At 39.2% G+C, this 15,313-nt stretch overlaps 1 protein-coding gene across 1 annotated transcript in view; it reads left to right on the forward strand.

The window, feature by feature from the left end:
* The first annotated feature begins 6,480 nt into the window (after positions 1 to 6,480).
* NCAPG2 (non-SMC condensin II complex subunit G2) overlaps positions 6,481 to 15,313 on the forward strand; it is a 45,521-nt gene continuing 36,688 nt past the window's right edge. Inside the window, exons 1-6 of the mRNA XM_039708468.1 lie at positions 6,481 to 6,710; positions 7,391 to 7,485; positions 10,722 to 10,913; positions 11,919 to 12,033; positions 12,505 to 12,662; positions 13,392 to 13,526. Coding sequence (XP_039564402.1) covers positions 7,411 to 7,485; positions 10,722 to 10,913; positions 11,919 to 12,033; positions 12,505 to 12,662; positions 13,392 to 13,526 — 675 coding nt within the window. The 5' untranslated portion in view covers positions 6,481 to 6,710; positions 7,391 to 7,410. The remainder of the gene's footprint in view (positions 6,711 to 7,390; positions 7,486 to 10,721; positions 10,914 to 11,918; positions 12,034 to 12,504; positions 12,663 to 13,391; positions 13,527 to 15,313) is intronic.

Consider the following 15,313-nt stretch of genomic DNA (forward strand, 5'->3'; position numbering starts at 1 on the left):
AAATACATTAATTTGTGCATGGAACTTGAGTTGTAACATAGATAATGCTAGTGAAATGGTAATTGTAGGTACTGAAGGAAGGTCAGTAATTTTACTTGATAACTGGGACAAGATTCTTAAGCCCAAAAAAGGTGCATACATTTAATAGAGGTTGTTTCCAGCATAGAATTTCAAACAAGTTTTTTTTTTGTTCTAGTTGAATTTGCAAGCTAGTGTTTATTCTACAAACTCTGAGAGCCTGACAACTAGAGCTTACTAAGCGTGTCACAATGATTAATAATTTAATACAGGATATTTTGCAAGACAGTTTCATGCAGACTTCCCATGGGAGAAATACTTCAACTGATAGGCTGAATCCCTGATGTATTTTGCATGACTGCTGTTGCTGTCTCTTAGGTTAAGTTGAAGTTACTGTGTTGCAATGTTTTCCACCTACCATTTATAGGAAAGTTTGTCTAGTTTTGCATGAATCATGAAATTCTCTGAGCTCAAGTAACTATGATAGCCACTGAATGGGTGCTGTGTTGTAACTTTCAGCTCAGAAAGTTATCAAATGTATTCCACTGGACACATTTGATAAATTGTCAACAGCATCCAAACAAAGGACTTGGATTGTCCCCAGACCTGTCATTTATCCAGGTGATGACAATGAAATAAAGGGCAAAAATGGGTTAATGGAAATGGATGTTCATGACTCATGAATGGTACTGGTAGCAATGCTGGTTCTCTGTTTTATTTGGTAAATCTTTAATTAATTTGTAGGTAAAATAAGTTGGAATCAAAAGTTTAAAATACTAAGATTAGCTTTCTGACAAGTTTCAATCTTAGTTTTATGAAACTTTTTATTATTCAATATGCTTTTTCAAGTTCAGATTATTTGAGACATAAAACTTAATTTCTAATATTTTTATGAAAACATTCATAAATTTTTAATGAAAACATAGTCATTAGTGCCCAGTGTTTATTTCTGAAGGTACTGTTATATTCCACTAGATGGTGGTGCAGACCCTTTTCTCAGAATCCTCTTTTGCTGCCTGTGCACTTTCTTGTACCATAAGGAAGTGATCTGGATGAGAGGCAGGTTTGGGAGGCAGGCTCAAGTCACCCTGGCTTAAATGCAGTGAACAACAGGTATGGTCCTCACTGTGCTCTGCTCTCCCCCTTTCCTCTGAGGCACCAAAGATCCTAAAAGAATTCAGTTTCAGAATGGGGGATTCAATTTGCCAAAATGGTTTTGTAGAGGTATTTAGTCATAAGGCACAGGGAAATTTTTAAAAATGATGTGAGGAAACACGAAACTTCTGGAAGATTTAAGGTTCTCAGTTCACCAGAAATTCTGCATGCTTCTATCAGCAATTCACCATAGGTGTTTCATGCCTATCAAATCAAATTAGATTTGATTCTAGAACCCCCTTAAGTTGCTGACACAACTTTAATGAGATTAAGTGCAAAAAGTTGAAATTAATCAGAAGCAGGCAGAAGTGAAATTACAGTTCAGGACATGGAAAATAGCCAGCACATTTGAAACATCACTATAAGTACTTATTGTTGATTCAAGCATGTGGCTAGAAACTCAGGATAGCTAACAATGAAATCCATCATGGAGCAGTACAATCAACATCGGGATAAAGGGAAGACAGATAAAACTACTAGAAAAAATAAGAATCAATTTTCATTTGTTTAAGGACATGATAAGAAAGTTTGCAAAAACACCAGGTCTTGTGATGATAAAATTGTTTGATGGCCAGAACAGGAATAAATGACAAGTATGTCTAAACTTAGTGGAAATGGAAGCCCTCATGGGTGCCTGGCTCCACATGTCCCCCCAGGCTGATAGCACACTACTGTCAGTTCTGCAGGAAGGCAGCAGGACATGCAGCCTGTAAAAATCCCCAGTGGGCTTTGGTCAGTGCCTGGTCTGGATCAAGGACATGGGGAGCACCCCTGGTGACAAAGGCAACACAGATGTGAGAGACAAATGAATGTTGGTATAATGCCCAAGCAATGTAAAGCTTGTTGTGTGTTTGTGTGTGTTTATATATGTATAAACTAATATGGATGAGCAAATCATGTCCATTCTGATATTTGTGCTGCATTTTCGTGTGTTGTACTAGGCAGATGGAACAGAGATGGTGTCATATCTAAATGATGCATGTCTATCACAATGAAACCTCTAAGAACACTTGTAAAATTAATAATAACAGTGATTTTGTACCTCAGAAGCAATTTTTCTCTTAAAGACTAAAATAGAATGAGAGTTGCAAGGAGACAGGACACTTATAAGAGCAGTAAATCTCTATCAGAATGTAATTTAATAGGGTTAAAGTAATACAAAAATAGCATTTGTAACTGGAGTGTTTTATATCTGAAACAAATTAACTGACAAACTAGTATTATAAATTTACTCAATGATACATAGTATTCTGAAAGATGACAATGACTTTATACTAGAAAATGTTTGCTATAGTTGTAATGAAAAATTCCACTTCCTTTTTTTTAAATCGTGGGATGGATTCAGCTATGCAAATACTGTTATTGTAATTTCTTTTTGTATCTTATAGCATTTCAGAAATCTTTCCATTTTTATGGTACTAATAGTGAGCAGAGAAAAATTACAGTAACTTGTAGCACTTTATAAGGAACAAGTGGTAACAGTTTAAGGGCATAATAATACAGTAAATAATAATTATAGGACCAATAGCATGGTTTGGGTTGGAAGAGACAGTAAACATCACCTATTTCCAACACCCCTGCCATGGGGAGGGATGCCTTCCACTAGACCAGGTTGCTCAGAGCCCCAGCCAACTTCACCTTGAACACTGCCAGGGATGGGGCATCCACAGCTTCTCCAGACAACCTGTGCCAGTGCCTCAGCACCCTCACAATAAAGAATTTCTTCCCAGCATTCAATCTAAACCTGCCCTCTGTCAGTTTAAAGCCATTCCCCCTTGTCCTGTAAATCCATGCTCTTATAAAAATTCCCTCTCCTCGCTTGTAAACCCTTCGGGCACTGAAAGATGCTCTAAATTTTCTCCAGAGGCTGCAGGTCTCCAGGCTGAACACCCCCAGCTCTCTCAGCCTGTCTCCGTGCTGCAGCCCTCTTCATGATGTAACACCGAAGTGTTTTGCAATAAAGCACCACAACAAAGCCAGGCAAAGGAGGTTGCTGTGTTTCCCCGGCTCACACGGAGGCGGTGTGGCTCCCTGCGGCCGCAGCGCGGAGCTCCCGCGGGGCGGCAGCGCAGCACCGCGGTACCGCGGCACCACTCCGGGGAGCGGCTCTGCCCAACAGCTTCGCATTCCCTCTGCGCATTTTGTTTCCTTATTTTGGCGTGAGTTAACAAGGATAATTTTTTTTTCTTCTGCAGTGATTTTTTTTTCCTACTTAATCTCTTAAACTCTAAAATGGATTCATGTTAATATTAATAATTTAAGGGAAATAAGCCGTTTCACGGTCTAATCACACCAGCATGGAGAAGTGACAGTTGCCTCTGAATAAAGGATGGAATGATTGGCAGGATTACCTTCAGGCAAGGGGAGATCTGGAGAAGTGGAATGGTGTGAAACTTCATCTCTCTCCCATGCTGTTCGGATTATTTATCAAAGTATGTGAAGATCAAAAAAAAAAATCAAGGGAAATGCATGCATGTAAATTATTAACAGCCTGCCTCAGAGGATGAGCAGATTTTGTTCATACTGTATTAACTATAACAAATTTTATTACATATTCAAAGAAAAAGAAATAGAAGTTACAACTCCAACATGGTAGTAGATAACGTGTGAAATAATCTCATAAGAAACTATTATCTACAAAATAACATTGTAAATATAAGAAAATATTGTCAAGAAAGCTTCTGACGTTCAGGGAACCACTTGTTTATTTTTTATTTATATTGCTGACTCTTATAGGTTGAAAAGGAAGGTTTGCTCGAGTCCAAACAAGGACATTCTGGTGTGAGCCATCTGTACCTGAGGTCCCTAATGCAGGCCAACACGAATAAAAACTGGTTCATGAAGCAGTAGCACAAAAGCAAATCTTTATTTGCTGTTGCTCAGCAACCATGTGCAAGAGGCCCATTTTTCATTTTTGCCTTAACTTGACAGGAAAATGATAATAAATATGAGATTATTATCACAGGGTATAGATTATTTTGAACAGATGAACAGATATGTCACAGAGAGGCATGTAATTTGGTACCCTTGAAAGGGAGAATATTAGAGAAACTGAAAATAGAGTTGTAGGTTTATTACTGGCTTGCAGTTCATGCACAGTTCTTGAAAAAACCTAGAAAACATTATTCTGTCTCTCTGGTTTCTCTATATGGTCCTTTAAAATGAATCACTTGGTGTTATTCAGCCTGTTGTTATCTGTGTCAACTTCAGTTTCAATACTATGAAAAAAACCATTCTGTGGTTGCTATGCAACAGAAATTAAAAACTAAAATATGTTTTAGTTTGTTTGCTAAAATGATACGTGCCCAACTAAATAAACAGTAACCAGGTGACTAATGTAGCATCTAATTAAAAGACTAATCAAGGTATTAATGAAATATTCAGTATACATGAGTCATGATGAATAAATCCATCAGTTTGGATCTAAAATGGCAACGATTTTTAATATATGCAGAAAAATTTTAATATAGGAAGACATTAGCATAATGTATAAATGTCAGGTGTTACACTTTATTATTTGTTTTTACAATTCTACAGGTATACTGATTGCTTATGCAACTTACTCCAAGCAAACTGTTCCACAGGCTCCTTGCACTTAGCTGAACACATAACTTGGGATATAAAGTCAGGTCCACAGGATCCGACACAAGCCAGCTTCTCATATCAAATAAATGTGGCAGAAAATGCAAAAAATCTTACTTTTTAATGTAAACCAAAACTGTGAAAAGCAGGATCATTAACGAAGATTCTATGTTAAAAATTAAAGCAGCAGAAGATGTAAATGCTACTTTTAAAGGAGTGAATTTTTACATTTAATAATAAATAAAATCTGAATTATATAATGTTATTTAAAATTGCAATTCTGAAAAGTCTAACCAGATGTGAGAACTTCTATAGAAATTATAGTTGGCTTTCTGTTTGTTTGCACAGTAAAGCAACACTGCTTCTACAGACTGAAAGTAAATTACTTCAGTTATGCTCCTCTCTCTTCTAACAGAGAAATGCTACTGAAAATGCCAAATGGAAAGATACAAACTAAGCCCTTAACAAGACATTTTGACTGGTTTTGGTTTGCAGAAGAGCTCAAACAAATGGAATGGGGAAAATATTATATAATTCAAAATCTGACTCTAACTATTTCCAAACACTGCAAAGAAGAAACAGAAGACATAATTTCCTGATACATAAAAAAAAAAATAAAAAAAAAATCCTTACTTATCAAACTCTAAGTATCATCTGGCTTACATAGTCTCCTATACATTCTGGCATATAGGCTGTTTAACTCTTGGTTGCTTTGGATGAAGAGTGCAAAGTACTCGTATTGTTCACCAGGACTGTGAGTGAAAGCATAGCTGTCAGCAATAGCAACAACAACATTATTGGAGAAAAATGCCACCAGTGTAATCAAATGTGTGATGTTTTGTACAAGCAGTTATGTCCAGGTTACCAGAGAGCCATGGAAGAAGGAATACCATTTTTGACGCACGAACATGAATTTAACTGAGCATGTCTTATCCCCATTTGGAAGCAGTGACACTGTGCAGGTAGGCAAAGAAAGCGAAGCAGGTACAGAAAGGGAACAGAAAGGAATCGAGGTGGGTTTGAACCACGGCAGCTGCCTGTGGGTAACCGATGGGTGTTCCCCGGGACCAGCCGTGTCTGCGGCCAGCCCGTGTTAGGAAGCAGCGGGGGAAGGAGCCTTGCAGCGCGGCCAGGCTGCCGGGAGCAGCTGCCGGGGCGGGCCGGGCGCTGCTCGGCCGTGGAGCGGGGCAGCGGCTGCGGCCGGGGAGCGGGCTCGGCTCGGGAGGGACCTCACGGCTCCACAGCTCTTCTCCCAAGTAGCCAGAAACAGGACAACAGGACAGAGCCCGAAGCTGCGCCTCACGGGGTTCAGGTGGAACATTAGGAGGAATTTCTTTACAGAAAGGGCGATTGGAATGGGCTGCGCAGGGAGGCGGTGCAGGCACCCTCCCTGGAGGTGTCTAGGGAAGACTGGACGTGGTACTCAGTGCCATGGTTTAGTTCGGTCACAGGTTGGACTCGATGACCTCAGAAGCCTTTTCCAGCCCTGTGCTTCCCTGAGTTTTGAACACGATCCCTTATCCCAAGCAGTTCTCCACAGCCGCCTTCCCCCCACCCCGCCCTCAGCGCCGCCGCGCGCGGGAAGGGGCGGGGGCGCCCGCCGAGCTCTCGCGAGACGAGACGGGAGTTCCGCGGCGCGCGCTCAACGTCGGCCGCGCGCGGATTCGAAAAGTGGCGGGTGAGGGGGGCACGGAGCGGGGCCGGCCCGCAGCGTCCGCGGCTGCCCCGGGCTCTGCACCGTTGTCCCCGGGCTCTGCACCGCTGTCCCCGGCTCTGCACCGCTGTCCCCTCCTGGCTCCCGGGGCCAGTGCCTCCTCCGGCGGTGCTGCCGTGCGCCGCGGGCTGTTCTTCGCGCGTGTCCGCCGGTTTCGTTCCGCTCCGCTGAGGCGGCGCCGCGGCGCTGGAAGCGCGTCCCGCGGGTCCGTGAGGGTTCGGCCGCTCTGAGGGAGCCCGAGGTAAGCGGCCCGCCCGGCTCCCCGCTGCCTGCTCCGCCGCCGCCTGGCCCAGCCCCCGGGTGGCTCGGACGGGGCCCGGGAGCCACCCCAGCCCCGTTCTGTGGTGTGGCTTCAGGCACACTGAGTGCTGTGTAAGTCACTTCCCACCTGGAAAAGCACCTCAGGGGACACCTGGGATGGAGGGAATGGTTACGTGAGCAAATCAGGCTCTTGGTGGCCTTGCCCATTTCCCGTGATTTTCACTTGATGGTCGAGACAAGAGACCATTTTACTACCCCTCAGTGCTTCTGATACCAATACATACTGTTGTTGGGAATGATGGCCAGCTTAAATAGTGGGTGTGTGCTGGAGAATGCATTGTGCTTCTTAAAAATCCAAGTATCCGTTAACACTTTATTCTGCTTTAAGACTTATTTACTAAAAAAACCAAACCAAACAAAAAAGGAAGCAAGCCCTGTAGCCTAGTGATGTTGTGAATCTAAATCCTGATTCAGATAATTAAAATATATTGGAGGGGAAAAGTGCTTTAACTATGTAGTACATATATAACTACTGTAATATATAACATATATAAATAGATATCAATGCTATATATATAACTGATATATTATTACAACAGACCAAAATGATCTTGTTTTGATATACAGTACCTCCTCTAATGTTATGTTTTGGTTATAAAGTGGGGAAGACCAATTCCAGGATGAAACGCGAAGCATTTTTGCAAGTTGTGTCTAAAGAGTCAATTGAAGACTTCCTGCATTACACCCAGAATCCTGTAAGTGAGCCAGTGTATACAGAGATCACTTCTGGAGTCATGAGTCTGTTACAGGTGCAGAAATCAAGGGACAAAGGGACAGAAATTATTTGTCTGGTACTTGCAGATGTGTGGGAATGATTGCTGTAGAAAATAAGTTCAAATGGCACTTGAAGGAATGTAGGCTGAAAAGGTTGTAGAATCTGAAATATGAATGTTTGTTAACCATCTCATTTTTTGATATTTGGTTGTTCCACATACTGTTTTTTAAAAATAAAATATTAGTATTTGTGTACTTCTAAACAAATATTAATTTCATGTTGCTGAAATATTACATTGTTAAATTTAAAATAGTGAAATAGTTTATTGGTATATAACGAATAAGAGTTAATATACAAGCATAGCAGAATTGTGTTTCTCTAGTATTTGTTCATTCATTTGATAGTTTGGGCTGTCCACTTGCTCTTTGGCCCATTGTTAATTTTACTTGAATTGTTCTTTCTGTCACAGAATGCTTTAGAGAAGGGGTAGATTGCTCTTTCTAAATGAAGTGTGGAGAGAACAGAGAGGAGCAACAAAACAAATCTTCTGAAATCTACTATTAAAAGTTCATTCTCACATTGTGTATATATTGCATAAGAATGAGAAATAATAATTTGCATTGAGGTGTTTTCCACTCAGCTTCAATCTCTCTGGTGTTACAATATACCTGAGCTCTTCTAAACATCTTTTGCTTGCTGCCATGAATGATATTATGAAGTTTGTTTCTTATGCTCTTATGGGTATTTTCCTGGTTCTGCCTGTGGCAGGATAAAGTGGATCAGTTGACCTCTATGTGCACAGAGGCATGAACTGATTTAATGTAGCAACTATATTAATCCCACAATCTTGTTCTGTATAATACAAGGTTGGTCTCCCAAACATCCTTGAATCTTTCACCAAGAAATTTGCTATTTCTTTCATTTGTGTGCCTGTATGTAGTTGTGGATGATACATTTATTGCCAGATTGCCTTTGCCTAAAGTCTTCTTCCCATTTTTCCCTAAATCTAAACATTGAGCAAAAAACTATTCACTTTAGTATTCCCTTGCAGTGTTTCCTTTTTCAGTTGATTTGGTTGTGTTGATTCTGCCATTTGTGTTCAGTAATTTATTTTAATGAGCCATGGGCTATTTGGATTAAAAATGGTTGTTTTTTTTCATCCTTTTGTTTTTCATCACCAGTTCACAGGAGTTCTCTTGCAACAGTGTTCAGCTGTTGCCAATATCTCTGGAAACTTTGTCACCAACTACATTGATTGAACTTGTCTTCATGCTTTTGTAGCATAAGGGAACATGAATATCCACATGACTTTTTGACTGTCCAAGACACTCCAGTTATTTTATTAATTTCCTTTTGAAACCTGCAGTGACGGAGGATGTGTGACCATGTCTGGTCTTAGTATGAGGATCCTCCTTTTTGGATCTCCCTTGAAAAATTCTTGATTGCTTTTCTGGTGGAGGCTGTGGTTAAACAAATAATCATTAAAGCTTCACTGCTTTCCTTAGTTTTTGTATTATATTTGCTACTTAGCTGGTTCTCTAGCCTTGGAATTTGCCTTTTAAACTCTCTTCAAAGTTCATTTTTTAGCATGGCTTCTTCTTTCAGTGTTTGTTTTCTACACAAGCCCCAACCTCCCTTTTACTTCCCCCTTGAATTTTTCTTTCCTGCTCTCTCAATGTTTAGATTCATCTGTGTCTTCTAAAATTCCAGGGCTTTGCTAATTTTCCTTCTCGTTTCTCAGGGGCTTTTAATTTTTTCCATTGTAATATTTTAAAAAAGTCATATTATGGTGTTGTTAATTGAGATCTTCAGCATGTGCTATTAATTTTTTCCACTAAATCCCATTCCAGTTCAAGAAAATACATAATTTCTTAGACAGAAAAATAGGAATCACAGATATGATTGTCATTCAGTGTCATCCTTTCTCCTCCTAGATTTTGGAATAATTCTGTCTCATATCATCCCAAAGAAAAATCTAAAAACTCTGATCTTATGAGTTCATTCTGTCTGTTCAAAAGGGTACAATCTTAATATCCTGTCTTTTGGGTTTGTTTGAAGCACAGGGCTGCAGATCTCCCTGCGAGGCCTTTGGTTTATTGTATTTGTTTTCAGTTGTAGAATAGAATAGAAATTCTCTTATAAATATGTATCAGGATCTTTCTTCTCATACCCTTCTGGGAACTTTCTAATACTTACTGCTGCTTCTTTCATTCTTTTCAGTTTTTACCTTCGACTTTCTCTTTTTGATGTCTTGCAGTGTATCTGCAAACTAAAAATAGATTTATTTCAAGATTATGGGCGTTCTCTCTCTTTCCTCTGAAGTATTTTTGATTCAGTAAACCTTCACTTCCATATTGCAAATTACATCTCAGAAATGATCTGTTCTTTCTCCTGGTTGTGCCTGGTCTTCCTTCTTATCTTCTCTCTGCATATTCCCTTTCCTAGCAGTTTGCCTGCCCTTCTTTAATGCTAACAGACTCCTTGTGTCCCTGAGGTAAATTCTTCCAGCAAAGTTCTTTCTAGGAAACAGTTCAGATCAGCCTCGTGGTGCAGCCTCTACTGGGGACTGATGGTGGCTTCCCCGTCAGCAGGGCTTCAGCAGGAGGTGTGGGGTCAGCGGGCTCAGGGGCTGGGTTTGATGTGGGGCTTTGAGACAGTGCAGTGTGCAGAGCTCTGATGTGTGCAGCTCATATCCCAAATTAGTGCTGTCCCTATGGCTCTACTGCTGCGGCTCCAGTCCTTGCCAAAGGATTTTCTTTAAACAACCCTCATCAATCCATATTTAAGAGAGCCAAGACATAATCAGGAACTTAAATTCACGGCTCCAGTCCTTGCCTGAGGATTTTCTTTAAATCCTCTTCCTCATCAATCCATATTTAAGAGAGCCAAGACATAATCAGGAACTTAAATTCTGTGCAGTTTTAAGCTTAGCCAAGGATATGGAATTGTCTTCATTGCTATCAAGGGCTAAAGTCTTCTGTCTTAAAAGCAGCACTCTTGCTTCATGATAAAGAGTTAACTAGCAGAATTTTCTTATGCTATTAAAAAAAAAAAAACAAACCAAAAAGTTCTAGGAGGTATTTTACCTCTATAACTGCAGAGGAATACAAGTTAATCATTAATGTAAAAACCCAGATTAAACGTAGAAAATATGATGATGAAGTATAAGCCACTTTGCTCATGTGAGATTGTGTGGTATCTTCTGATGATTTATAGAAAAATACATTTGATCATTTTGACTTGAATGAGCTACTTCAAGAATTGCCAAGAAAGCAAAAAGAAGTGCTATGGCAGAGACTGGCACAGCTATTGACAGAGAGCTTGATGGAGAACCCTGTGGAAACATGGCACAGGACTGGAGATGATAAAGGTGATGATGACATGGAAGTTGAGATAGTTCCAGAAATGGTAAGAATCTTGTAAAATGAAAGCATGATGAGTGTTTTGTGTTTTTTGGGAAATAAAATGGAATATTTCCATAACAACTGAAAACGTGCAAGGGTTATCAAATAAGACCAGTTCCAAATATCACCTTCCTGCCCATTTTTTTAAATGACTTAAGTTCAGCTTAACTCAAGCATAAATTATGATTGGTCTATGCTGTAAAAGACTAGCTCTGCTGATAATTTTAATTATGAAAGATGTGACTTAGTTTTCTCAGTAGAGTTGAATGGGCTTTTTCTGTGTCTTATTTCAATAAGCAAATGTTAATGTTGCAGATGTTAAGTTTAAGTAGCTGGCATATAGTGTAAGAAATTCACTACCTGATTTGTAATGTCATTTTATTTAATGAACATCAGGAAATCTAGATTTGACTGCCCCTTCCACAAATTCAGAATATATAGAATTTTTCTGACTCAGACCCTTATTTACTGCCTTCTGTGCTGTAGTCTATGTAGCCTTGAGAATACTGGGGGAAAAGATTATTTAATTTTGGGGGGAAGAAAAGAAATGCAGTGGGGAAATCATTAGAGAAACCTAGAGGCTTACAGAAAAATCAGTCATCTGTTCAGAGCCTGTAGAATCACACACTTGGAGTGAAAGTCACCAGATGTACAACTCTGAGTTACACAAGATCCTGCTAGTTAGGGGCTTTTCAGCTCTGAAATGGATGTGTGCTTGAGTGGGTTTGTTGCAGATGAGGATTTTAGTGCAGGAATGGATGCACAGGTGCAGTCACAAAGTTATCTGCTAGCTGGAGCTGAAAACCCTTTTCAAACTTTTTGAAAATATGTACTTTAAAAACGTATTCTTTTGCCTCTTATTTGAAAGGCTTTGGGTGCCAGCTTCAGAATGGAAGCATAATAACAATTCATCTTTGCTCTCTGTTGCTAAGGTTCATTTCTTGTTTGAATTATTTTCTGAGTCCAAAACAAACTGCAGAAGTGTTTCCTCAGCATTGCTTTCTTTCAGAAACAAACTGTAGCAGTGATCCAAGGAGTGGCAGCTGTCGTTATTGCTTCCATACCTGCAGTGGATGAAAATGTAAACTACAAAGCTCTCGCAGAATGCGCTTTTATACTGAACGGTGAGTGCTTCTCTGTACAGAATGCAGCATTTCACAGAGGCTGTTTGATCTGACTGAAATCCAGCTGGCCTGTGAAACAGAATTCACAGGAGAAAAGTTGGTACTGGTTTGAGTTCATATTTATGAGACAAAATTAGGGGAATGTTTACTTAAAAATCAGCTGCACAATTTAGAAGTTGGAATGTAAATATTTTTTTTCTCCCAGCTGTTCATCCAGTGGAAGGTAACTTTGATTATCCTGTGTTTTTTATTACTTTTAAGGGAAACTTAATATTTCATTGTTACTGATCCAAAAATGTGGGCCAAACCTTAGAGTTGCCTAAATACTGCAGTGAGCATAAGCCATGAAAGTGTATAAATGTGGCAGGAGCTAGCTGACACCGTGAGGTGTAGTTACTGTGCTAACAGACTGCTGTTTTACAGGAATGACTTGGTTCATTGCAGTAAATAATTATTTCATTACTCTTGTAGGTATTCTTCCTGCATTACTTGCATCTGAAAAAATCCTACAGGATGCCATCCAACGTGTGTGTGAAATGTGGTGGGAGAAGGGACTGGAGGGGAAGGAGCAGCTGGGGAAGACTCTGTTTGTCATTCTGCTGAGGAAAAGCCTCAATAAAGCTGCTACGGTAGGCTGAGGCTATGTTGACTTTCAGGTTATTATTGAATATTTCAAGAAAGATAATCCCTCCAATAAAACACTGCCTTCTCTAGAACAAATTTTAAAGGCTTTTGGCATCAGTTTCACAAGTAAAGTGGATTATTTTTTTTTTTGCATTCCTTTTCATCTTTTCACCCTTTTGTCCAGTCCAATGACCAAGGTTTTTATTGCAATTAACTTTCTGTCAACTCAGATTTTTAAGCACTGTGTTCAGCTAAGCGTGGAAACAGCTTTTGTGGGAAGCTTCATCTTCTCTCGCTTTTTATCTTTCTACAAATAATTTTTCTTTCATTTTTCAAAAGGTGTGAGTTACTTGAGTATTGTGATGCACATCTTTTGCACTAACTCAATGGACATATCCTTATGTCTTTCTCCTGTTTTTCCCTGTTAACTGCATGTATTGTACGAAGTTTAAAAAGTGCAATGATGTGGTTTTAACATACTTTGCATGGAATGGCAACTTTTTTTTTCTGTACTTAAGCATATCTTCATTTGTTGGAAGTCAGAATTTCTGCAGTCACATATATTTTTTTCGCAGTAATGTGATGAAATGAGTATTCATATTTTCACAATCTGTAACAATGCATTTCAGGTTCTTTATTTAAAATCCTCTCAATGCAGCTTTGCATTAAATCAACGTTTTTTGCATTAAAGCAAAGCTACTCCACTCTAATGTGGGCTTCTTCTTTCCTGTCAGGGTGCAGATATAATTCGTGTATGGAATCTACATCAGACATTACTTTGTTTTGATTATGATTCAGATGAGAGTAATGAAGTCAAAGACTTGTTGCTTCAGTGTTTTATGAGTGTAAAACATATTAAGAAAGAAGAGGTAAGCCAACTTTTATCTTACTGTGGTTTTGTGCCAGTGAGCTTTGGTTGCTTTTAATAGTTTTGCAGTTTGTCTTTTTTTATTGTACAGTGGGTAGCAACATGAGACAAATCAGCTCTGACTCCAAGTTATAAATGGTTGATACTGTTTCATTTGGAAAACTTGTTTCTATTCCAGACTAAAGTGTGAAAGTTTATGTCTAAATCTTCAGTCCAGTTCTTTTATCCCGAGGCAATAAGAATCAAGTGCTTTGCTTCCAGTACATTTCCCTTGATACTTAAAAACATTCCCTGGTGTAATTCTTTTCTTTTATAGCAGTTCTTCTTTTATTCAAGACAAGTAACTGTAGCAAAATAATTTTCCTTCTAAATTACTTCATCTACAAGAATGTGTTGCCATATTCTGTTTTAAAAGTAGCATTAAAAGAACCCAACTTCAGAGAAAAATTAGAATTACTTCATTTAACTACACAGATTTCTCTCAGTGAACAGTTGCTGTTTTGTTGGTTTTAGATTGTGCCTGTGCACCAGAATTGTGGTGTCCAGGCCTTTTTTCTGGTTGGGTGACCAGACCACCAGACTTTGTCTCTGAAGTTCTAACTCTTCCCTGCATGAGTAAAATAGATATATTCCTTTTCCTGTGAATTTATTTCATAAAATGAGCCCTGAGATTGCTGCATGGTTGAGGCAATGTAAGGATATGTCATTTTAAAAATGGAGGTAGCGAAGGAATTAGGTGAAATGTTTGGTAGAGCAGGATTTGGATACCTGCCACGAAGTTGGTGGGGTTTTTGTTACTTATGTATGATATTTTAAGCTGTTTTAGTTTTGACTAAAATTATGATGTACCAAGGCAATATGAGAGGTGAGAATGGAAGAAGAGAAAATGTGGGTGGAAAGAGGAAAGACAGGTAAGGCTTTATTGACAGAGTTTACAATCAATTTTGTGTCCTTGGTATATTTCATTTTAAGCCATTTTTTGTCATCTGGAAAAAGTGTGTACTTGTGTTCTTTGTCACAGTACTTAAAATACATTAACTATATTTGATTGTGTATGGGTTTTTTTTCTTCTGTTATATTTGAATCCATTGTATTACTTTAATATTTCACCTTCAAAAAGGCACAGTAAATAATTGGTAATTATATATATAAAATACGACTGCTGTCTAGGTTTCAGAAGCAAATTCTTGTAGTTCTTTATTTCTCCCACATCATGTGAGACTTTCATATAACGTGTTAGTTACTATACAGCTTTTCTAAAGGAAGTTTGCGCCTTGAATCTTTGAGTGAAAAAGTATAAAAGTGGTTTTGTTGTGGGGGTTTTTTTTAAATATGGGGGGGAAAGCAGTCGTAATCAGACTCAGTAATGAGTATTTTTCCTGGCATAATAAAACTCATACACTTTGCTCCAAATCAATGCTGATTTGGCCATGCTTTGCACATTTCGCTTCCCTGCACAAGATTTTTCTCTTTACTCTCCCAAGGATTTCTGGTTCTTGACATTTTGTCAAGTTTGCATTTTCATAGGCCTATCTCTTTCTAGGTTGATATAGAGAGCTTAACCTTACTCTCTGCTTTGTCTGATCATTAGTGGTTCAGATCCTCAGTTCTGGATTTTTTGCTTTCTAACTGGAAGCATTGATGGAAGCAGCAGCTCCCAGCTGTAGCCAAGGGGCTCAGCCTTGGCTGGGGTGGGTCTGCCTTGGAGCCTGCTGGCATTGGCTCTGTGGGCACGAGGAAAGCTTCTGGCAGCTTCTCACAGAAACCACCTCTGCAGGCCTCCACCAC

The sequence above is a fragment of the Passer montanus genome, unplaced genomic scaffold (assembly GCF_014805655.1).
Source record: "Passer montanus isolate IOZ18808 unplaced genomic scaffold, ASM1480565v1 scaffold10, whole genome shotgun sequence".
Lineage (NCBI taxonomy): Eukaryota > Metazoa > Chordata > Aves > Passeriformes > Passeridae > Passer > Passer montanus.